This window comes from Perognathus longimembris, chromosome 1 (genome assembly GCF_023159225.1).
Source record: "Perognathus longimembris pacificus isolate PPM17 chromosome 1, ASM2315922v1, whole genome shotgun sequence".
In the NCBI taxonomy this organism is placed as follows: domain Eukaryota; kingdom Metazoa; phylum Chordata; class Mammalia; order Rodentia; family Heteromyidae; genus Perognathus; species Perognathus longimembris.
In genome coordinates, this window is record NC_063161.1 from 138,241,072 (window position 1) to 138,267,083 (window position 26,012).

At 40.0% G+C, this 26,012-nt stretch overlaps 1 protein-coding gene across 3 annotated transcripts in view; it reads left to right on the forward strand.

The window, feature by feature from the left end:
* The first annotated feature begins 15,949 nt into the window (after positions 1-15,949).
* Slc44a1 (solute carrier family 44 member 1) overlaps positions 15,950-26,012 on the forward strand; it is a 178,094-nt gene continuing 168,031 nt past the window's right edge. Inside the window, exon 1 of one of the 3 annotated variants that reach the window (XM_048338435.1) lies at positions 15,950-16,254. In XM_048338435.1, coding sequence (XP_048194392.1) covers positions 16,222-16,254 — 33 coding nt within the window. In that variant the 5' untranslated portion in view covers positions 15,950-16,221. The remainder of the gene's footprint in view (positions 16,255-26,012) is intronic. The other 2 variants (XM_048338443.1, XM_048338454.1) reach the window with 2 other exon arrangements.

Genomic DNA, 26,012 nt, shown 5'->3' on the forward strand with positions numbered 1-26,012 from the left:
TTACCTTGTCCCTCGTACCCCCCTCCCTCCCCCTGTTGTTTTGTTTTGTTTTGTCTTGCCAGTCCTGGGACTTGGGACTCAGGGCTTGAGCTCTGTCCTTGGCCACTTTATGCTCAAGGCTAGCATTCTACCTCTTGAGCCACAGTGCCACTTTCAGCTTTTTCAGTTTATGTGATGCTGAGGAATTGAACCCAGGGCTTCATGCATGCTACCACTAAGCCACATTCCCAGCCACTGAGTTTATTTAAAAACAACAACAACAACACAATAACATCCTGAATTGTCTATGCCTCCTGAACACTTGGTATAATCATACATACACATACAGATACACACACACACACACACACACACACACACACACACTTTCTAAAGAAAAATGCCTTCCTACAAATAAATGAGTAGCACACAGTCAAGAATAATGAAGCACACAATCAGGGAACCATGAACAAGAATCTTAAGGAACTACAGAATAAGGGCTGAAGGTGTAATTTAGTAGTAGGAGCTCTTATCTAGCTAACGCCAGGTCCTGAGTTCAAATCCCAGTACTGCAAACACACATACACAACCTTACAGAATAAATAAAGAAAATAACCAAGCTTTTAACAGATTTCTTTTGTTGGAATTATAAAACCCAAACTATAAAACAACTATACCTACTAGTTAAGTTTTTATTTTTAATAGTTGGTAAAAGAAACACATAAAAAATTTTCCTGGAGAAATTTCACTATGATTAGAGAAAAAGAATAAGGAGTAGAAAGGTATAAAAAGTATGACATTTTTTGAAGAATGAAAATGAACCTCTATAAATAACAATTATAATAACCAAAATTGAATACTCAATAATATATTAAATATAACTAAAGACAGAATAGTTGAGCTAAAAATAGGTTAGACAAAATTACCCAGAATGTCACATGAGAGATAAAAATACAGGAAATATGAGCAGAAAGAGGCATGAGGATAGAGATAAAGGGTCTGGTAGATACTCCGTTGACACTTCATAAGAAGACAGGATGGCTGCTATTTCTTTTGTGTCTCTTGATTTTTTTACTGTCAAATTATTTAAGCATACATGAATGCAAAAAAAACCCCAGAATATTGATATGAAACTCCCATGTCCATTCGTTAGATACCAACTTATAAAGTCTGCCACATTCATTTTCTTTTTCTTTCTTTCTTTATTGCTATATTCTAAAGCCATTCTCAGAGGTCATATAAAGATGCCTTTAGAGACAGTGTTTGAATATTGAATTGCTGGGAGTTTTCTAAAATGAATACAAAATACTACTTGTATACGTTAAGAACTCCCAACCACTCCAGTCAGGATAAGCAAAATTACAACTGCATCTAGATGCTCTGTACAAAAACTTCAGAAGTCTAAGACAGAGAAACTGAAAAGTAGCCAGGGGTCAACTAACTTACTCAAGGGCAGGTCACTAATAAATGACAGTCGGGTGTCCTTTCAGGGCCATTTAGTTCTAAGTTCAGCATCTCTTTTTAAAAACACAATACTATAGTAAGCCTTTATACTCTAAGCCCCTGATGTAGATACCACAAGGAATTTATGTCTTTACATTTTCTTTTAGAACTGGGACCAGAAAAACACCCAGCCATTTGCTGATTTGTTTTTACCTAAAGATTAGGTAGATGAGGTAGAAACTTTACAGCTCACCAACTTTAAATCTTCATTTTTAAAGATGATAAAGTTATGTCCTAAATGAAGAAAATTGCTGAAAATAACAGACTATTGTCGAAACATATGCTTATGATGGAATGTGTTTAAGAATATCCAAAATTTATGGAGAAAACTGGTTACAAGAAAGAAATATTTGCGTGACAAGAAAAAATATTCCATCTAGTTGGAAAAAGTAGACATGTATGAATACGCTTTAATTTTCTAATGAGAGAAATAAATTGCATGTCCCTAAAATGAGCAGAAAAATAAACAAATACTTTCTCAAGCTCAAGAACAATCATATAATTGGCAAAGGATTAAAAGAACTATAAAAAAGACAATAATGTGATATCTGATTTCACTGGATGACAGACATTGCTGAGAAATGTGAGCATATAGAATATTTTAATCAAATTTTGTATGAAAGATAAGGATTAAACAACAAATGAATTAAGTTTTCACCAAAAAATTTCGTATAACTTTTCAAATAATCTTCAAATTTTTGGAAGTCATACAAGCTTACTATAAAATGTTCAGAAAATTCCAAAAGAAGAGAAAGCAATAAAAACCATCAACTACTCAGTAACTATGAGTAAGCTATTATTAAAATATTATTGGTTCCTTTTTGTCTTCCTTGCACATAAAGTAAGGTTTTATAACTACAGTAATAAACATTCTGATTCATAAATCATTGGACACAATTCTGTTTCTTTCCTTTGAAAAAGTTTCCAGAAATAAGGTAATAAAGGCAAGAACTTTGTAAGGTTCAGGATATAATACCAAATTGAAATTCTGAAAAGTTGCAACAATCCTAACACTAGGGGATTTTTTTCAGTTAGCTATAGCAGAGCACATGAGAGACTTTTATGTGGTCCTTGAAAATCATATTTGGAAACCTATGTAATGGATCAGGAAATGCTCACCATGAAATACAATGTTTAAAAGCAGGATACAAAATATCATACACAAAAGGTCTCCCCTGTTGTTCAAAATACCACATGTATATCTGGAAAACAGATATAAATATATAGATGAGAAACTGAAAGGAAAAAGATCAAAATATCAGCTGTGGTCAGCAGATAACACACAGATGATACAAAATAGCAGAGTTGTTAAGAGATCGGGCTTTTAGTCAAACAGAGGTGTGTTTGAACCCAGCTTTTCCATGTACCAGCTCAAGGTTACAACGCTGGCTGACATTTGTATCTTCTCTAGAACTCAGTTATCTTTGAAGGAAGAAAGGAAAGAAGGAAAGTGAGAGAGAGAAAGAAAGAAAAGAAGGAAGGAGGGAGGGAGGGAGGGAAGCAAAGAAGGAAAAGGGGAGAGAGAAAGAAAGGAAGAAAGGAAGGAAGGAAGAGAGAGAGATTACTCTGGTTTTAAAGACTTGCAGATCACGGGCTGGGAATATGGCCTAGTGGCAAGAGTGCTTGCCTCGTATACATGAAGCTTGGTGAATGGTCTGTAGAGGGTAAGTGGTCTGCAGAGAATATGACAAGAAACCATGAACCTTCACCTGCCTTCTTTTGCATTATTATCATGTGCCCGCAATTGAAGACAGTATTAGGCAAAATGCTCTTCCGCTAAAAGATCCTTTGCTTGGTTTATCTTTGATGCTTTTGAGGTTACTATATGTGCATATTAATAAATATGTAAATTTATTAGATATTAACCTATAATGTCTATTACATTATTTAGAAAGATGTTTAAAATTAGTAAACATTACCTATCACTGAGCATTGTATTTCATGTGGAGGTTAATCTAGTCAGGCCAATGTCATAGCCAGTCTGGGCAGAACTGCGTGGGTTTGCTTCAGAAGTGAGTACACTAATGGTGAGACACTATTTGAGCTCACTGAGGTCTCTTGTTCAGACCTTTCCTCTCTATAGTATGGCATGACCCTTCATTTAAACAGTAGATATAAGTAAAAATATGACAGCATGGTAGTTCTAAAGGTGTAGAAGCAAAACTGGATTTATTTAATTCTGTCATTCTTTTCACTTTGAGCTTCAACCTTAAAGCAGTTAAAAAAAAAAAACAACAACAACAACAAAAAACTGCAACTGTAAGCTATGAGGTGCAATAACTTTCTTTGATTATCTTTAAGTAGTTGTACAAAGGGGTTTTGATTCAATATGTCATTTTATGAGTACAATGCATGTTGATCAATGTGACCCCTTTCATCATTCTCTCCTATTTTCCCCAACCCCACCAATCCCCTCAATGTTCCTAGTTCCATTCCACCTCTCTGTAAATTGAATATTATAAATGCATTCTTCCATCAATCCTCTTTCTCCATTCCCTGACCTTACCCTCCATACAAGTAGGTGTAATAACATGCAAACATAAATTTTAGCTTATATAATATGTAGGTTTTTAATTTTTTTAATTGAAAAGCTTTTCTTTTCTATTTGTATTTATTTTTGGTCCTGAGGACAGAACCCCAAACATTGAGTATAAATGTTGTGTCTCTTACAGGTACCCCAACCTGAAATGGATTCTTTTAAATTGTTAATTACCTTGAAAGTAAAAAATTAATTAAGGAACTATTATTAACAATTTTGACATCTAGAAAAAGGACTTAAAAGTGATCTGTTTCCCGTGTCAATTAAGCCAGGTACTTGACTGTAATCTTGTGACTTGCTCTCTCCTTATCTTGAGAACTTCTGCTACTTACAGGAGGTTCTACAGTGAGTGATTTGCAGAGCTGATAATCGAACTCACTTTTGTTTGACTCCAGGGCCCAAAACTGCAGCCAGTGTCAGGATGCTAGTGTTGCTAACAAGAAAGGCAAAGGGAGGAATAAAGGTTGTTGTCCTTTAGGTTCCTTTTCTAAAAGGAACCTTGCTTAAGGAAGTTTGCTGAGCTTTTTACCATGAACCTGGGGTCTTGTATTATAACTTAACTGCACTAACACTCTCTTTGGCTTGAAGGGGTTTATCCATTCTTCCCTAGGGAGCTATTTACTTTCCTTCTCAAGAGAAAAATTAGAATAAAAATCTGAATTGGATTCTAAATAAGACATTTTTTCTATCATTTTGTAATTTGAACAGACATTTAACTTTTTCTAAATAATGTTAAGAGGGACTTATCTTCAGAGTTTAGAAGAGATTGGGCAAAGTACCAAATGGGCTTGCTCAATACCCAAAGGCATTGGTGCTCACTCCATATTATATATGCTTTGACATTTACTTGCTAGAGACGCTCCAACATTTACAGTGTTTTGAAAATGTGAGACGGCTCTCAAGCCACAACTTTTAATTCCACTGTGACATTATACTTTTCTTTACCCTGAAGTCATGAATGAGTTGTATTTGGCAACTCATGAAGAAAATTGCTGATATGCAGGGGTGGGGGTGGGGGGGAGGTGACTGGTAATAAACTTAGACTTGATGCAGGGAGTGTTGGAAATCAGGTTTCTAAAGTCTTTCCTCAGGCAAAATTTTCAACCAGAATTTTCAGCTACAGAAGGCCAAACATTTCTAAAGATACTCAGGTGGGATAGGAAGAAGGGCAACAAGAAGAAATGATAAGAAAGCAGACTTAAGATTCCTGAGTTGGTTGTATGTTCTTAAGTTCCTTGTACTTTTATTTTAACAACCATCTAAACAGAATTCTCTTTGTCTCTATAGTCTCTCCTATCTCAGCTGTTGGCTGAGCCTAAGGGACTTGCCCAAGGTGTTACAACCAATAAGTGGTTAAAAAAATAAAAGCTATGCAAACGCACTAGTGTTAAGGCCAAGAATCTTTCCACCAAGCAACAGCTGCCTCCTTGTACCACAGTCAGTTCTGTCCTTCCAAACAGCATTACAAAGTGGTGGTTAAGGGCATGGGCTCTGCAGTTTCAACTTTGATTTGAATGCCAATCATGACATGTAATACCTGTTGAACAGTCAGAAAATAATCTCTTGCGTTTCCTCCATTTTAATTTATATGAAAACATATAACTAGTGCAATAAAGTCCAACCAAAATTAATGTATGCCATTTTAGGGCTAAATGAGTAAAAAAATAAAATAGCCCATGAGTAATTATCCAATACGGTCTTCCCCATAAGTGAAAGAAAGACCTTATGTTACACAAGGTTGCAGATAACATATCTCAGGCATGTATCTCAGAAATTTGAGGACCTAAATAGCTGTGGAATAGACACTCTTAACCCTACCTATCCCCTGGAGGCCAAGTGCTGCATTTCACACACACTAGGAGAGAGAAATAAACATTCATTTTATTAAACCATGGAGCTTTGAGGGTGACTTGATTACAGCAGCATCATCCAGTTTATCTTGACTATTTTTTTATAATCCATTTTCCTAATCTCTAAAATAGTGATATTAATTTCTACTCAGCTTACCATGAAGATAAAATGAGATTTCATGTGCCATACTTGAATAGATTATCAAATTTGTAAGGGGCAAGACTTGACTATATGGTTACCTTTGTTTTCTTTTCTCAAAAAGAAAAGAGAAATGGACTATGTGATTGCCAAGGACTTTATGCCATCTGCTGCACTTATCTGCTACTTCTCACCTTGTCTAGATTTTTTTCCTCTAATCTCAAGATCTGACCATGCAGTTGCTCAACTCTGATTTATTGGTGACTATTGGGTATCAAATGCTTTGCTGAAAGTTGATCTCAAGCTTAGAGTTAACCTCAAAGGCAAGCCATCAGTAGGTGTAATCTGAGTTTTCTCTAAATAGAAACTGTAGGTAGGTAGGTAGGTATGCATGGGGGGGTGATGAAAAGAAGATGGTCTGGACAACACTGACATAGTCTCTTTTTTTCCACTTTTGAAAAAACTGTAAGTTGAAATTCTCTAGGAGGGAGCTTAGGAAAGCTGACGACAGTCATGAGCAGGCCCTTTGGGAGGGGAACAGCATGTCATTTTTGCTTTAGTACTCTTTTTAAATGTCTTTCTACATCCCTGCAACTAGCTGAGGGGGAGTAAGAGAGCAAAGCTGTCAGACCAGCAGCATCTTAATTATGGAGATTAGAAATATTTTATGCAATTGACACAGTCTCTTCTAAATTACATAGCAGTAGGGGAGACGACTCTGTCTAGCACCAATGAGAAAGGAAGAAAGGAACTCTGAGAGAAAGAATAGGTAGATTTTGACAGTTTGTCCAATAAAATAATAATAGTTAGGGAAAGAAACTTTTAAAACCAGGCTCCTGCTGTAATTCTCACTGCCTGACACAGATCTCTTGTGGGACCTGAGGGGAGATAGGAATGTCTGTAGCTCAGCTTCAAATTGCTAGTACAGCTAGACCTCACAGCTTCTCCCTCCTCCTCCTTCCATTCTGTTCTGCAGCACCACACCAGAGAGAGAGCGTGTTGGTGGTCAAGTCAGGCTTGATTCCTAGGGAGTCTATGTCCTTTGCTCAGTGGGAGAAATATCAGTAAGTATCACTGAAGTGGTACCTTGGTATATATTCTCAAAAAGTTCAATTACTTCCCATGGCCTAGTAATTTCCTGCCAGGCACAGGAGCATCTAGTTCTACAAGAACTGAGTCCCATTGAGAGCATTCTGAAGACTGAATGCTTGGGCAGAGACTATGGAGGTATCTATCAATCATTCTTAAGCATCATTTTGCTATATTGAGCAGGAGAGTTGATAAGTAGGAATTTAGCTTTAGCACCCACTGTTTTTATTATTTAATCTCTCTTCCCTCTAGTCTTCCCTGTAAGATATCATCATAGTGATTTTCTTAAAGCAAAAAGATTACTCAATTACTACTTGGCTCATAATCTTCTAGGTCATTCTGTAGTAGGTGCAAACTTCAAGGCCTACGGTGATGGCAAGGGGTAATATAAATGGACAAAACTGTCCTATGCTCAAAGACACTTTCGAAAATGTTGGTAACGAAGACAAGCAAAAGTACCTAGTCAGTAACCTCTCTATATGCTCTTCTCACACTATGGGTGAGGTCTTGGGGAGCACTGATGCTTCCTCCCTAGAATCTGAACAGGCTTACAATGATAGCAAAATACTCTGTGTTTCTGAGGCCGGTGGTAAAAGGCTGAGCCAACTGTGAGCATGAACAATAAATGATGGTTATTTATCGTGGTTTGTGTTACAATGATTCATAACTGGAACATTCCCCCATTTCCAGTGTTGGAAGCTTAACCCCCAATATAACAGCATTGGGAAGCAGAGTCTTTGGGCAGGTGCTTATATCATGAAGGCTCTTCTCTCACAAATAGATTAATGCTGTCATAAAGAGGGCTCTACAGGAGTGGGTTTGCTCTCTTGTTTTTCTGACAAGTGAGAACAATGGTCATTCCCTTTGCCCTTCTGCAAGAACAGCCTCCGTGCTTTGATTTTCGACTTTCTGGACTCTGAGACCATGAAAACCAATTTCTGTTCTTTATAAATTATGCAGTCTCAGGCATTTTGTTAAAGCAGCACAAAACAGACACACAGAAGCCCCATTTCCTTCTTACAACCTCTCTTATTCAATTAACATGATCAGGATTCTATCTCAATGCTATTTTTTTTCAAATTTTTATTATCAAACTGATGTACAGAGAGGTTACAGTTTCATACGTTAGGCATTGGATACATTTCTTGTACTGTTTGTTACCTTGTCCCTCATACCTCCCTCCCTCCACCCCCTTTCCGTCCCCCCTTCCCCCCGGAGGTGTTCAGTTCACTTACACCAAACAGTTTTGCAAGTATTGCTTTTGTAGTTGTTTGTCTTTTTTTACCCTGTGTCTCTCAAATTTGGTATTCCCTTTCAATTTCCTACTTCCAATACCAGTATACATGGTTTCCAATATACTCAGATAAGATTACAGTGATAGTGTAGGTACAACCACAGGAAGGTGATACAAGAACATCATCAATAATAGAAGCTACAGATACACATAGGACGTTGAAAGTAGTTACAACTGTTTCCATAACATGGAATTCATTTCACTTAGCATCATCTTATGTGTTCATAAGGGTATAGCTATTGGGCCTTGTGATGCTCTGCTATGACTTGCCTAAACCTGTACTAATTTTTCCCAATAAGGGAGACCATAGAGTCCATGTTTCCTTGGGTCTGGCTCACTTCACTTAGTATAATTTTTTCCAAGTCCTTCCATTTCCTTACAAATGGGACAATGTCATTCTTTCTGATAGAGGCATAAAATTCCATTGTGTATATGTACCACATTTTCCTGATCCATTCGTCTACTGAGAGGCATCTGGGCTGGTTCCAGATTCTCGCTATGACAAATTGTGCTGCAATGAACATTGTTGTGCTGGTGGCATTACTGTGATTTTGTTTGTGGTCTTTTGGATAGATACCCAAAAGTGGGGCTGCTGGGTCATAGGGGAGTTCTATATTTAGCCTTCTGAGGAATCTCCATACTGCTTGCCAGAGTGGCTCAACCAGTTTACATTCCCACCAACAATGAAGTAGGGTTCCCTTTTGGCCACATCCCCTCCAACAATTGTTATTGTTGGTTTTCTTGATATATGACATTCTTACTGGGGTGAGATGGAATCTCAATGTTGTTTTGATTTGCATTTATTTTATGGCCAGTGATGTAGAGCATTTTTTCATATGTCTCTTGGCCATTCTCATTTCCTCATCAGAGAAGTCTCTTTGTAAGTCTTTAGCCCACTTGATGAGGGGGCTATTGGTTCTTTGCGGTTTTGTTTTGGAAAAAGGCAATTTTTTTAGTTCTACATATATTTTAGAGATGAGGCCTTTGTCTGTTGAATGGCCGGTAAAGATCTTCTCCCAGTCTGTGGGCTTTCTGTTTATCTTGCGAGCTATGTCCTTTGCTGTGCAGAAGCTCTGCAGTTTGATGCAGTCCCATTTGTCCAACCTTTCTTTGATTTGTAGCCTTTCTGGGTCTTTGTTAAGGAAGTTCCGTCCTGTGCCAAGGAGCCCAAGTGTTTCTCCTGCTCCTTCCTTTAGTGTTTTCAGGGTGTCTGTTTTGATTTCAAGGTCTTTAATCCATTTGGAATTGATTTTGGTGCAGGGTGATATATAAGGATCTAGTTTTAGTTTGTTGCATGTGTTGAGCCAGTTTTGCCAGCACCACTTGTTAAAGAGGCTATCTTTCTTCTATACTATTGTTTTAGCTCCTTTATCAAAGATTAAGTAGGCGTAGTTCTGTGGGTTCATTTCTGGGTCTTCAATTCTGTTCCATTGGTCTTCAGGCCTGTTCGGGTGCCAATACCAAGCTGTTTTTATTACTATAGCTTTATAATACAGCTTGAAGTTGGGTATTGTAATTCCTCCAGCACTGTTCTTTCTGCTTAAGAGTGTTTTTGCTATTCTAGGTCTTTTATTGTTCCATATGAATTTCTGGATTGCTTCCTCTATTTCATTAAAGAATGGTGTTGGGATATTAATGGGTATTGCACTCAATGCTATTTTATAAATTGCTTTTGGGGTTTATTTGCACTGTTGCTATGCCTGGTCCATGTCAGCGAATACACATTTATTCCTGTTTCCTATTATTTACTTCCTATTTCCATTTAACCAATTACTTACATAATCTTTTATATATGGTAATTTAGCCCTTCCTCAATTTTTCCTTATAGAAAATAATAGTGTATTGCTATTGGACATTTCCAGGAGTTTGCTTGGCTAAAAAAAAGTCTTTTAAATTTTGATACAGATATGTAGATTCCTCTCCAGATAGAGAGTAATAAAGAGTAATTATGTACAGCCTCATCAATAGTGCAGAGTACTATGATCTTCCCTGACATTGGTTATTATTAGGCTTTTAAATCTTTGCCAATTTATTAGGTGAGAAATGATCTTCAATTTTTTTTAACTTACAGTTTTATTATTACTGGGTCTGAGCAGCACTCCACATTTTATGAGACCTTGTATTTCTTTCATTATGGAGTACTTTTATTTTAAAAATAGGAACTTCATATAATACACGCTCAGCAAGTATTATTTACTATTGTGATTTGTATTTATTCCTGGTATTTTTGCATTTCATTTTTAAGTGTGCAGTGAATCCTTCATCTGTCTTTGCTAAAGTATTAAGCTGTACTGTTATCTGAAGTGAAAAAAATCCTCTATTAAAATATACATTGGCTGGGAATGTGGCTTAGTGGTAGAGTACTTGCCTAGCATGCATGAAGTCCTGGGTTTGATTCTTCAGCACCACATAAACAGAAAGAGTTGAAGTGGCACCATGACTCAAGAGGTAGAGTGCTAGCCTTGAGCAAAAAGAAACCAGGCCCCCAGTTCAAGTCCCAGGACTGGAGAAAAATACACACACACACACACACACACACACACACACACACATGCACACACACATTAGTCCAGAAATTTTATAAGGTAAAAAACATACTTAAAAAAAGTAATCTCAGAATAACTTTCTTTTGAGACATTCAAGGACTCTATAAATCCAAATTCTTTGAGCCTTGTGGACAAAATGTCTTTATGCATACAAAAGCTATTTATGAGGTGGGGTGCTACTTGCACATGTTTGAAATCCTAACTACTCAAGAGGTAGAGATCTGAGAATCTCTGTTCAGAGCCAGACTCATATCTTCAATTAACCATCCAAAAGCTGGTAGTAGAGATGTGGCTCAAGTGGTAGAACACCAGCCTTTGGTGAAAAAGCACCAAGGACATGAGCTCAAGCCCAAGTATCAGCAGAAAAAAAAAAAGAAATTGTAAGACATTTTTTGATACAAAGCTCTTTTCTTGGCATTTGGTATTGAATGGAAACTTTACTAGTAGAGGAAAGAAGATAAGGGTAAGCAGGAAAAAAAGTTAAGTAGCATTTTTTTTTCATATAAAAAAGTAATCAGGACTGGGAATATGGTCTAGTGGCAAGAGTGCTTGCCTTGTATACATGAAGCCCTGGGTTCGATTCCTCAGTACCACATACATAGAAAAGGCCAGAAGTGGTGCTGTGGCTCAAGTGGCAGAGTGCTAGCCTTGAGCAAAAAACAAACAAACAAAAAACAAAAGCCAGGGACAGTGCTCAGGCCCTGAGTTCAAGCCCCAGGACTGGCAAAAAAAAGAAGAAAAAAAAAGTAATCCGTCTCTGTGGAGCATCTTTAAGCATATATAGTGTGTAGACGCACTCTTCTCATTACAGCTAAACTACATGCTAACTCTTGATTTAAATTTATTTCATTTGTCTTTGAATCCGTAGAACCTAGCTAAGTATTTAGCTCGTTATTTAGGTTAAACAAATAGATTTTCCTACTTTGAAAATTACTTCCTTTCTTCTCAGTTTAATATTCAGGACACTGCCTCCATTTCCCCACCACTACCACCCCAAAAACCCCTACACTAGCCTTATGTTAGAAATATCTCAAATCCCTGAGGACCAATGTTTGAGCATGTGATAATTAAAATCAATCACACTTAGTTCATAGGAAGGAGTCAATTTAAAATGATTACAGACGAATTGAATGACTACACCAATTTTAAAGTCATTCAGAGAAACAGAGGAAATCTTAGACCTCTTTAAACACAAGTTGAGAACAAGCCCCTTTAAGAGAACACATGAACTATTTGATCTTGCAACAAAAATCAACTTAAACCATAAATAAAAGTCAAAGTTATTAATTAGCACTGAAGAAACAACCAGCTAAGGATTTATGACTCTCTCCAGAGAATCACTGGAAACAATGTTGTCTTTTTTTCTGGTAGTATGTCTGAGTTCAGGCAAGATCTTTGCAGGAGGGTCTCTAACTTGTAAACTTCACTGGAGGCTGAGCTGCATTTCTGAATTCTTGCACAGCAATTTGCCCTTGCAGCTCAGGTAATGAATGAACAGTAACTGCCCCTGGTTACAATAAGTTTTTTGCCATCAGACCATCTCCCAGGGGAAATCTGTGAATGCTCTCAGGAGGAGATTGTGAGGTAGACTTGGAAGCTGGGGCACTGCAGAGAAGAATGTGTTCTTGCGGGATGTGGCTGTGAACACAGGATGAGTTAAATGTAAATAACACAGCCCAAAGCACCAAAAAGGCCACCAGGTTTACATGAGTGAATTATTCTGAGCGGTTACAGATACACATACATATAGATGCATTTATATTTCGGTTGCCCTCCAACTTGAATCATATGAGCAAGGAGTCTGGAAAGACAGTGTGGTGTTTTGCCTCAGACAGTGACCAGTACTAAGCCCTCTGTCAGAAGCTGGAAACCTTGGAATTCATGGCCAATTATGCAATACTAGACCACGGGGAAGCATTTCTGGCTGGCTCAGCTGGTGATCCGATTTTACCCTGCAGCACCAAGATTGATAGACCTTATCATTTTATCCTGGTTAGTTGCAGATGCTGTTCTTACATAATTTTTTTTTTCTTAAAACCCTTCTTCACAAAAGAAAAGGAAAACAAACCAAAACCCTCCCTGAGGGATTTACCCCAGTAGCCCTCTCAAGGTGTAGAGATCAGAACTCTGGCAACTAGTGAAAAAGAAAAAAAAAAAAAAAAGGAAAAAAACATCAACAAAAAACTCTCCCCTGATTTCTGGGTTTGCTGCAGTTAAATTTCATTGAATGCTGGTATAGTGTGTGTATGTGTGTGTGTGTGTGGGGGGGGGGTGTGCACGTGCGTGACTGAGAATTGAACCCAGAACACGTTCTGTTTATGAACTACACCTCACTCTTGAACTGTTTATGAACTACACCAAATCACTCTTAGTTATTTATTTATTTTTGCCAGTCCTGGGCCTTGGACTCAGGGCCTGAGCACTGTCCCTGGCTTCTTTTTGCTCAAGGTTAGCACTCCACCACTTGAGCTACAGTGCCACTTCTGGCTGTTTTCTATATATGTGGTACTGGGGAATTGAACCCTGGGTTTCATGTATACGTGGCACGCACTCTTGCCACTAGGCCATATTCCCAGCCCCCCCAATCACTCTTTTTAAGAGGCTTCTTTGGGCATATGGGTAAGAAGGAGGGAGCCTAGTTCTTAGATGGTACAGAATATCAATGCAGGATCCTTTAGTTTCCCTCATGCTAATGATAAGGTATAATTTTAAAAGCATCACATTCATATGCATATATGGTGCATACATATATAATTACTATGTTTACAAAGCACCTTGCAGAATCTCAGAACTCACCATTTCATTAACCCTTAAAGGGAGAACTAGAATTAGGTCATAGCATGAGGAGATGTGGAAAAAGATGTCCAAAAAAAGTGCAGTATACTTGTATGAAGCACTCTCACAGCCCATTACATATTTAACTCTTCTACACTTCTAATTACAACATAAGCACTACCTACTACATGGGACAACTGCACTAGCCAAGAAGATTTTTATAATCTGAGAGAAATGCTCCCATATTGACTCTGCTAAGAGAAACAACTCCTCTTTCCTTGATTATAAAGAAGGAAGACAGATGGCTTCTTGTTTAAGACTGTAATTTTACTTCCAGCCTCCTCCCTCAGTTAAAAACAAGATGTCCTTTTCTGGCTTTGAGGGAAAAATCTCAAGGGAAGGTTTTTTATTCCTGGCTGTATTGAATAATTCAACAAACATTCCAGAGAGCTGAGAGAGAGAGATACAAAGGAGAAAATACTTCCCATGTTCTCAGGGAGTTTACAATCTAATTGTGGGCTTTACAATCAGAATTGGGACTGAAGTCATTAAAGTTTTATTTCTTCACTTTCATTTAATAGCCTAATGGTTATCAGTGATACACTCAGGATTCACCAGCCCTGTGGTATTGTGGAGCTTCCAATCAACTAGAAATGTAGAGAGAATGCAGAACTGGCAATCTCAAGCAGTACTTGCTGAGTGCTTACTCATTTGAAAGCTGTGTTCTCATGCTATTTATTTTTTAACAGTTCTTTGCAAGTCATCACTGTTATTGACATTTCACAAAGGAGAATGAGGTCTAGAGAAGCAATTCATCCATACTCACAGACACAGGAAATAGAACACAGCAACTCAGAAATTCTACTCCCCTAGCCAGTTCTTTGTCCCAGGCTCCACTCCAACTCCTCAGAGATTAGGTTTCTTTTCAATATACAGTAAACTCAACGTCAGTACTCTTTTCCTACCTGTCAGACTTGATCTTGAAACTTGGCTGTCTTCTGTTTGTAGAGCCAGTCCTGCTGTAGTCTCGCTCCCTCGTACCTGCAAAAAGCAACAACAAAAAACCAAAACAAAACAAAAAACTCCTTTTATTTTCTCTTATAACTGATTCCATCTGAGACACTCTTTGGCAGGAAGCATTGAGATATGAAGAAGGCTTATAACGACCTGATGTAAAGTTCTGTTACTACTGTGATTTTTAGTTACTTTTTTTCTTGACATCTTTTAACTGTCTCCACCTACTAGGAGTCTTGGGTTGGAAATTCGTTTGAAAGTCGCGACCATGTCTACCCTAACTTGTTGCTACCCCCAGAATGTATTAATTCAACATCAAGGACCTGTAAGAGAGCAGGAACTTTATCTTTCATCTAACTCTTTATTTCCAGTGTTTGAATACTTCATAAGAATTTCAATTATGAACTGATGCCCATTTACCTTCTGTGTGTGTGTGTGTGTGTGTGTGTGTGTGTGCGCGCGCGCGCAGGGTGGGGGCTATCCTGCATGAATAAAGTTTAGTTTTGACCACACTGGGGTTTGACTCGAGAGCCCATTTCTGGCCCTTTATTACAATTTCAACTCGGGTGCGCTTGGCTAACGTGCTTGGTGCCATTGAAGGCTTAGTTCCTACATCAACAAAATGGGGACAGTGGCAGCTGCTTTTTTTTTTTTTTCTTCTCCTCGTCTTCCATCACCTATTCTTTTTGGAAGGCTTGTTACGTATATATTCTTCAGGATGAAAATTTAAAAAAAAATCAGTCCAGACGATGAGCAGTGAGAAACCATCAGGGACTTGGGGTTGCTTGCCAAGACCAGAGACGGAGCAAAACCACGTTGGCGGCTCAGTGCCTCTCGGGTCCGGAAGCAACCCGGTCCCATTTCGACTGCGGGCCCGCCCGGCTCCAGGGGCGCCACAGCCCCAGACGCCGTCCCTGGCCCCGAGGCAGACAGCAAGTGGGCGGGCAGGCCGGCCAGCAGTCTGTCTGCCTCGGTGCCACCACAAAATGGGCTCGGCACCGCGCAGGCTCCGGCGCGCGCCCTAGGGCCCGGCCTCGTTCTGGTTGCCGCCGCCCTGCCGTTCGCGCGGCGCAGCACTGGGGGCGGGGAGTCTGATGGGAGACGCGCGCCGCGCGGAGGAGGCGGCGGCGGCCCGGGAGAGGGAGAGGGAGCGGGAGCGGGACTGGGAGCGGGTGGTGGGAGGCGGGGGACGAGGGGAGGCGCCGCCGTCGCCGCCCGCCCCTTTCCGCTGGGAAGCAGCTGCAGCAGCGGGAGCCGAGCGGGAGCCGCGCAGCCGCCGCCGCCGCCGCCGCTGGGGGATGTGGCGGGCGTCCGCCCCGAGCCGCGCCGTCTCCTGAGTGCTAATCGCCGCCGCCGCCGCCGCCGCCGCCGCCGCCGAGTCGTGCGGGGCCAGGCCGCGCCCTCTCCGGGGCGCCCGCCGCCTCGCATGCCGAAGGGCTCCGGGGCGTAGCTGCGCGCCCGGCGCCGTCTCCGGGCTCCCCCCCGGCCCCGCCATGGGCTGCTGCAGCTCCGCCTCCGCCGCGCAGGTGAGGGGCTCCCGCCTCCGGGCCGCCCGCCCGGATGCCTCCCCCGCGCGCCGAGCCGAGCCGCCTGGCCGGCGCCCGCTGCTTCTTGCTAGCCCCCGGCTCCCCTACACCCACCGCGCACCCCCAAAGATCCCCTTCAGGCGCCTCGCCTTCCCGTGCGTCCCGCGAATGCCCCGGCGCTGGCTCCCGGTCCGCAGGCGTCTCCGCGCCCCCCCTACCCCCGGTGCGCCCTCAGTGCGCTCCGGGCCCTTCCCGACTCGGGCCCCCAGTTCGCGGTCACATCTGAGCGCCCAGTCCCGCCAATCTGCAGGTAGAGGCTGGCTGGACGCCCCCTCTGTGCCCCAGGTGGCGTCCGCTCCGCTCATCTTCAGGGCCTGGCTCCTCTCTGGCCATCTCGGTGGAGTCTCCACTGCGCCCCGCCGACTATTTTCTGTGCTCCCCAAAGCTGTACTCCCAGCTTGGGCTCTTCACCTCTGTCCCACCGGGTTGCCAGTTTCTACTCCATCAGCTATGTCGACCCTTTTCTCTGGCCTGTCGTCTCCCAGGCCCGAGTTCAAGTGCTGCAGCGAGTCCCGGAGCCCTTCCACGGCCCATTTCTCAGATCCCCATCCGCTCGCATCCCATCCCATCCCCCCCCTCCTCCCCCTTGGTGCCTTGACCCCGGGCACCGCGGCCTGTGGGAGCCCCGAGGCCCCTGCGGGAGCGCCCACACTGGGCTGGGAAGGAGATTGGGCACCTGGTGGGTGACGGGAACCTTGCGGAAACTCCTTCTTTGTTGCCAGTGTAACCGGAGGGAGAGGTGCCGAATTTAGTTTTTCTGTGGGCACGGGCTGAATGTTGTCGCCTGAATGTTGTCGCGGAGGGCTGAGATGCAGATTTCTCCCAGCTTGCACCCTGCCCCCATCCAAATTTTGCTAACCTCCTTCTCTGGCTCTCTTCTTGTCCGATCCGAGCCCTTAACCTAAGGTGGAATTGTTTAGGCAACTGTATAAGGATCAAATGTAATAGAACTTGACGGCTGATCACTAATAACTGAGAGGACCTGTTTGTAAATTACCTAATTTAGTGGATTAGTGAGTATATTTACAAATACGATAAAAAGCAATCAGGAATACTGCATCAAACTGTCTGGTGGTGGTTTATGAAAAATAGGCTCTGACAACGCCTGATGTGATCTGTTTCATTAGCGATTGAATTTAACAGCGGCCTGATTTGTTTGTTTTGGGTTGTAGGAGGGCTGGGTAGGAGAGAAGCAGGCTCTTGTTTATAGAAATAAAAGGTAGTCGGCTCTTGGTGAAGAAAAATGCTAGTTTAAGGGGGGAAAAATCCTCCAGAGATCTAGCATCTGTGTTTTGCTACTGCTAAATGACTATATATAACTCAGTTTTAAATAACCCTGCATACTTGTTCCAAAATTCGGAGATCTGTACAGAGAAGATGACTAGAATTGCGAATGAGTGGAGGACATTTATGCCTTACTGGTTGTCCATTCTGTTTGTCCAGTTCTTAAGCTGATAGGTTTAGTTAGCAAAACCTTCCTATTGGCTTGGAATGGCAAAGAACTGTTATTTGGTGTAAGGAAGGCTAGATCAGGGTTAGCATGTTAACATGTAAGGATGTAGAATTACATATCCATATCCCCTTTGATTGGTTAGGGAATTTTGAGGAGAGGAGCATCTAGTTGGATATTGATATTTACTTGGTTTTCATCAAAGTGAGGGTGTTTATTGCATTGCCTTTATTTTCAGAATTGGGTTACTTTGCATTGTCTTTTGGTGGTGAAATGCCTGGGAGATGGAAAAGTATTGATAGTTTATGGATGGCTTGTTCAGAGCATGAAAAATTTAATTCGGGAGGAATAGATTCTGCACCAGAACTTTGCTTTATATAGGTAGCAAGTATTGGTTTTGTCTAGCCCCACTTCATACATTTCAGAACACTGTCACATTCTTTGCTTTTATTTCTGCTCTCACAGCCACTGTTTCTTTCATGCCATGTTCTACAGACAAGATGCATGTCAAGCACACAGGAGTATATTTTTCCCCTATGGATTGCTACAACTAATCAGTAGCTGTCACATGTCTGAGTTCAGCTTTAGGGACTTGTAATGTTCAGTGGAATATTGAGGAGGCAGATTTTGTGCCCAGGAATTTGTCATTTTGTTTTTCTTATTTGAGGTTTTGGGCAGCATTTGTCATTTATAAAGTGTTAATTTCCCAAAAGCATCGGAAATTAGAATACCAACTATATATGTTGTGTTCAAACAAACTAGAGATCCAACTTTTAATCTTTTCCAGATGTAATTCCATATCAACATACCTCTCTTAGGAACCCTTGGTGTATTTTCAGGCAGAATGTGTTAATTTCATCCTTTCTACTGGTTTAAGTTTCTATAGTAGAAGAACAGCTTTTATTTTTTTTTCTATCTTTGCATGTACTGCAGTAGTTCATCTTACCTTGTACATAATAGTTGCTCAGCAACAGTCATTGGGAAGATTATATACACTCAGATTTGCTAACACCTGGCTGGCAAGTGATATTGCATATGAATCCAGCCCTGACCTCAGTTTACTTCCATGGTCTGGTTGATTAATTCCACTGGGCTCTTTTCTTCTGAACTCTAACCTGAACTGTGTAAGCTAAAATTCACCTGCCTTTCTCATATTAATTCCTCTTCTGTCAGTGATTCCATTAGCTTCAAACAGTTTTTTCCCCCAGTAGTTTTCTCAAAGTGTGTATATTTTCATTGGAGCAGTGGCAGTAAGATCTTAAAAGAACTTGTCTGCAAACTCATATGATAACCTGAATAAAAACATCAAAACAACGTGTTTTGAACTAATCGGCAGTCCAGCTTAGCTTTTCTCAGCAGTACCATCAGCAGCTTCTAAGCCCTGATAGACTTTATCAATGTAAATAAAATACATCTTTTTGTAGTTAGGATTCATCTTTGGAATATAATTTATTTCCCTTCATAGTCCCTTGTCATGTAGTAGATTATATTGGTCTTAAAAGTTTCATTTTTTGTAATCTGTCCTGGTATGATCTTGACAGTGTTTCATTATCATGATTTGCCATCAAAATGCTTACCCTGTTTCAGGACTTTAAATGTCACATGTATCACAATGTATACTAGTATTTCATCACTGAAGGCAGATTATTGGCAAAATAATTTGTACTATATCAGATATGTAAATCTAAGAATCTTATAATCTGGTGAGTCAAGGTTCTTAAAGCGCTCAGGTTTTTCACGTTCTTTTTTTTTTTAATTACTAACATTACATGTTGTTTAGTGATTGCTCACAAGTCAGTACATGATAGCCTTTGCCTAAAAGTCTCCTTGAAGGGAAGGCACATAAAAGCAAGATAGTCTGACTTACTTCTACAGTACTAATCCTCCCTAAGACTCTTAAAATTTATTCTCATCTCTACATAATTCGTTTCTTCTGTTATGACCTGACATAATTTCTATTCTTGTAATGTTAAACTTCAAAGTTCACTTGTAAATCTTCAGATTTATTAAATGTTCTTTCCCATTGACAAACCAGTTTAAGTGAAGGAGGCTTTTGAAAGATTACTTAGCAAATTGCACTGAGTCTTTCTTGTTAATGGCTAGATCATTATTTCTCACAGCAGTGCATTGGAGACCAGATTTCTGCAAGTGCTCTGAAGTCCTGTGTCCTTCAGGTCTAGCCTTAGACATTGAGAGAGGAATAGAGAATCTTTCAGGTTGGACAAATTGCCCTTTGTTTGACTTTGCATATTGTCTTCAAAATCAGGACTGTATATGTTTAACGGCTGTTTGCTAGCTCTTCACTCTTATTTTGGCAGTGGTGAGACACCATCAGAAGTGGTTCACAGGTACTTGTTAGTATTTGTATATGTTTACTGTGCCATAACAACTTATTTCAGCTTTGTGGAATTTGAAGAACATAGAATTACCAATAGAGACTTAAGTTGTTCTATTAAAATAAGACCTGTAAAGAAAACTTGTTCTAAGGAGCAAATAAATTATGGCATTTTTTTTTCTCTTTGTAAGTATTGTGCTGTTGTTACAGAGAACTCATTCCTCAAGATCTATAAATTAAATCAAAAGTTAAGGTAAAAATTGCATGTGTGCTTGTTCTGGGGCTTGAACTCAGGCCTTAGTGCTGTCCTTAAGCTTTTTTGTGCACAAGGCTAGCACTCTACAACTTGAGTGAGTCACAGCTCCAAGTCTGGCTTTTTTGTAGTTAATTGGAGATAAGAGTTTCTTGGACTTTCTTGTCTGGGCTGGAAGGCTTTGGACTATGATCCTCAAATCTCAGCCTCTTGAGTAGCAGGTATTACAGGCATGAACCAGCTATAGGAATTTTTTTTACAGTCATTTTAATGTTTTAATATCTCCAGTACTCAAGTTGAGTGTACTTCCATTTTACAGTTGGAGAAATTGAGATTTGAGGTTAGAAAACCTGAAGTCACAGAGTTACTAAGTTACTGAGTCTGAGTTCTGTGCTACTTTTGTAATTTCACTTGTATAGTTCCTAAATCTTAGCTCATAGACTTCACTGACCAGGTTAGCTTTGAACCATGATCCTCAGATCTCAGCCTCTTGAATAGCTAGGATTACAGGCCATCAGGTTCTCCCTCTCTTTTAGTCTTTAGAAAAGGTCAATTTTGAGTTAAAGTATCTCACTTTAAAATTGTTTGCTTATGATAGATATAAATGGGGTTTGAACTCCTCAGGGTTTAAGTTTGCTAGTTATACCACTTGAGCCACTCCCTCAACCTTCCAAGTTAAATTTCATGCCAGCATTTTGAACCACCTGTAGTTAGCAGCTGGGGAATAACATCATCATATAATAAAGCAAAGTTGCCCAGTTAGATGGCTTGAGAGATACTATTTGATATGTTAACAGTTGGGAAAGTCATTATGAAAGTTTACTTGGCTACCAGTAATTTGTTGGTAGCTGTTCTTCTGTGCTATCTTCCATCCAGAACTATCAAGAATGAATGAAATAGTTCAATATTCTAAGCTTGGATTGGATTTGGAGACTTTAGCACATATTAGCGACAAACTATTTCACTTTTCTGTTGATCCAAACTAGAACTTAGAAAAACAAAGTGGTTGAGGTCCAAGAGTGAAGTTATGAGGTAGCTGGGTCTAGAGACCTATTTAGATTCTTCTTGTGTGTTCTTTACTGTTTTAAATCTTTTCTTTAACTTGGCTACAAATTGAAATCACACAGAGAACTTTACAAAACACCAATGCCTGGGTTTCACTCTTGGAGATTCTCACTTGGATTCACTCTTGGAGATCCAGAGCTGCTGCCTGAGTGTCTGAATTTGTTAAAAGTTCACAGGTGATTCCCATGCCATGAAGACTGAGAACAATTTCTTCTTCTCCAGGTGACTTCATTTCTTCCAGTGGTGTCATTTATGGTTTGTGTGCTGACAGATGCCAAACTGAATCATTGAATTGAATCAAACCTTGTCCTGGTTGACACTAGAATGTTGTATATAGTCAACGCAATAGCATGTCTAAAACTTAAACGGAACTAAACTGTGTCGTCCCCTGCATGTCTTTTTCAGTATGTCTACTTCACTGAATGGTACTAATGTTTTGGTTGTGGAAACCTGAGTTGTGGAGGGAAACCTGCCTTCTACTCTTCCCAGTTAGTCAGCACATCTTGCCTTTTTTCCCCCAAAGTCACTGTCAGTACCCTAGTTCACACCTCTCTCATCTCCAGCAAGTGCCTTGGTTACAGATCTGTCTTTGTGTATCTGTTCATGCTTCCCTCTCATCTTTCTCATAGTGCTGTCTTAATGATTGTTGAAAACATGGGAACTTGTTGATTATGTCCTTCTGCTTAAAACTGCTCAGTGGTTTCCAATTACTTTTGGGACAGAGACCCAAAATCTCTTTGCCTGGCCCATACTGGTCCCCATTTTTCTGCAGCATCTTTCCAGGCTCTTTCCTACTCTTTTTGTGAGGTTGTGCACATAGTGTTCACTTGTTTAGAAGGCTTTTGGCTTTTTTTTCTCAAGCCTTTGCCTTGTTACGTTATGTTGCAGCCTAAAAATCGTTTCTGTGGGAGAAGACCTTCTTCAAACCAGGCTTGTCTCTTTATAGTCTTCTATGTTTTCTCTTTGGGCACTATTTAATGGCGTTAAGCCATATAATTATCCAGTTACTCTTAATGTGTAGACTAGGATTTGGCAAAACTATAGGCCATGCACCAAAGCTGACCTGCTAGCCTTGGTTTTCTTTGGCTAAAAATAGTGTTTGTAGTTTTAAATGATTGAAACAAATTATTAAGAGTATTATTTTATGAAAATTGAATTCTACTCTCCACAGTAAAGTTTTAGTAGGGCATAGCTATACTTAACTTACTATCTATAGCGGGCAGAGCTGAGTTGCTGTGACAGACTTTGTGGTGTATGTACATAAATATCCTCTGTGGTCTTTTACTGAGAATATTTGCTGTTCTTTGCTTGAGATTATCTTGGTGAAGGAAGGATCTTGTCTAGTTCATTTATTGCTGGTTTTCTTTGTTGAGTTGGTACCAGTACATAGTAGGTTCTTATGAAATGCTTGACTATATTAACAAATATTCTTTTGTTCTACCAATGACTATTAATAAACTAACCCTTGTGCAAGTTGTTTTTTGTTTTATTTAATTTGTGTTTGTGTTTGTGTGTGCATGTTCAGGTCCTGATACTTGAATTTAGGGACTGGTTGCTGTCCTTGAGCTTTTACTCTGCCACTTGAGCCACAGTACCACTTCTGGCCTTTTCTTTTCTTTTTTTTTTTTAAGTTTTTATTATAAAACTGATGTACAGAGAGGTTAAAGTTTCACACGTTAGGCATTGGATACATTTCTTGTACTGTTTGTTACCTTGTCCCTCATACCCCCCTTCCCCCTCCCCCTGTCCCCCCCTGTTCTGGCCTTTTCTATATATGTGGTGCTGAGGAATCAAACCCAGGACTTCAGGTGTGCAAGGCAAGCACTCTACTACTGGGCCACATTCCCAGCCTTCAGGTTTTGGGTTTTTTTTTGTGCCCAATTGGAGATAAAAGTCTCATGGACTTTGCAGTCTGGGCTGGCTTCAAGCAGTGATCCCTAGATCTCAGCCTCCTGAGATTATAGGCCTGGCAAGTTTTGCTTTTTTTTTAATGAAAAGATTTCTTTCTTTTTTTTATTGTCAAAGTAATGTACAGTGGGGTTACACTTACATACATAAGGCAGTGAGTACATTTCTTACCAATTTTTTTTACCTCCTTCATCTTCCACCTTACCCCATTCCGGTTCCCTCCCCACCCTCCCCGAATTGTACAGTTGGTTTACAGAATATTGTCTTGTAAGTATTGCTGTTGATTAAAGGAAATATTCTTTAGAAAATGCTCTACAAAACTTTTAGTAGCACTCAGCTTATGGTTAGTTTTTAACATAGTGATATTTATTCCCTTTTGGTACTTTTTGCTTTGTTGTTTAAATATATAGCATAGCATATGTTCTAAATTTACATTTATACTTTGTAACAAGCTTAGTATTAAAAATGATTAGCATTTTCCAGTATGTGCTGATATATTCAATGCGGGGAGGTGTTAGTTTTACTTCTTTGCTAGATTCCTCTCTAATTTCATTATGTATCAGTGTTACATAACAAGCCTTAATAAACATTTGTTTAATAAACTGTTGAACTTTTCTTTTTTCTAAAAATAACATCATTACTCCCTTTAGGTGTTCTCTGTTATGACATTCTACAACCAAATATTTAAATTCATGAAAGTGATGATGATTCCAGTTTTTAAGGTTGCTAGATGTGCTGAAACTTCTTAAACACAAGTGTTTTACTTCTGGATACATTTGAATAACGTCAAGCAAGAAACAGCATAAAGGTAGTTCAAGATGTTTAAGTAGTGGTGACAGTTTTGAAGTTTGTATTTTGTAATTCTGTGATATATAATGATGACCAGGATCTTGTAAGATTCATCATTAGAAGCCATTTAGGATGTCCCAACTTAGGAAATAAACAACAAACCTCCCTTCCTTCTTAATCTAAATACTGAAAACATTAAGGAAAATGTTTTGTTTCCTGTAAGTAGAGGAGGTGGTGGCTTCAAGTGCATAGTTCAGCGGCTTCAGTAGTTAGTTCAATGATGTCAGCCACCACCTGGGTTCTCCTTGTTTCTGTTCTGTTATAGTAGTAAAGGGGGAAGCTTTTCCTCACTTAGCTCCCTTCTGATCCCAAGATGACTATAGCTTTTCTGATAGGCTTTGGCTAAGCTAAAAATCACCACTGTTTTTTCCTTAGTAAGAATTAGGGAGGGCTGCATACTGTTACCTAGGAAGGGGCTGGGAATATGGCCTAGTGGCAAGAGTGCTTGCCTCATATACATGAAGCCCTGGGTTCAATTCCTCAGCACCACATATATACAAAAAGGCCAGAAATGGCGCTATGGCTCAAGTGGCAGAGAGTTCAAGCCGCAGGACTGGCAAAAAAAAAAAAAACAGCCTAGGAAGAGGAAGGCAAAGGATCCAGTAATTTGTTTAGTCTAACTGGGATTTCCCTGTGACTCAAAGTGGAAACAGTACTGGGGCATAAGTCAGCTTTTGCTGGCAAGGCAGAAGTTGGGGGTGGGTTTTGGAGAAGGGCGGTTGGGTGAGGCAGGCAAATAGTATCTACTACATTCTTCTGCCTATGAAATCACACTTCCATGGTATTTTCTGACATTTTGCTTATAGCTCCAAGATAAACCTTTCACAGTTGCTATTTTAAAGTTAAAAGGATCTTCATACCCTCTTATTACCCAACCGGTGAGATTGCTATAGTCCACCTTTCTCCTTTACCCACTCCCATTGCCTCTTTCTGTGACACAAAGACAGCTTCAGATGAAGATCACCTGAGGGTAAGAATAATGGTTAAGTAGTTATTTAGTATTCCCGAGAGCACTGGCTTTAAGTCTTCAGGTTTACAAGAACAACTTCCATCTCTAGCTCTCACTTTCCTTTTTTGCCTCTTATAAATTCTCCTGTCTTTGCTTATTATCTCTGCCTGGTTGATATTCCATTTTTTTCTCTTTACTTTTTCCTAAATTTTTCATTTTATTCCTTCTCTTCTCATTGCCACCTCTTATACTTAGGAGCTATATCACTGAATAGAATATGTTCACATATACTATGGAGGTAAAGAGAGTACCTCCTCTATTTTCTATTTGGATTTAATTTTTCCCAATGAACAGAAATCCAAGTGCAGATCCACATCATTGATTCTGATCAGAATTCCCTTATATGACAGATATACTTCTGCAATAGATAATTGAGAGAAAGAGAATAAACAATGTGTAAATACATTCAGTCTTGCTATTTCTCATCATCAAGCTCAGAGGCACCCTTTCACTTACACCCGTAACTTTGGAGAAAGGTTACAGAACAGTATTACTTGCCTTTGTGGTTTTGACTCAAATATGCTTTATTGATTTGCTGAATAAATTAAACTGACCCTCTTGGGATATTGTTTGACAACATACATTAAAAGCTATTCAAGAAGTTGGGCTGGGGATATAGCCTAGTGGCAAGAGTGCCTGCCTCGGATACACAAGGCCCTAGGTTCGATTCCCCAGCACCACATATACAGAAAACGGCCAGAAGCGGCGCTGTGGCTCAAGTGGCAGAGTGGTAGCCTTGAGCAGGAAGAAGCCAGGGACTGCTCAGGCCCTGAGTCCAAGGCCCAGGACTGGCCAAAAAAAAAAAAAAAAAAAGAAGTTGACATCTTTT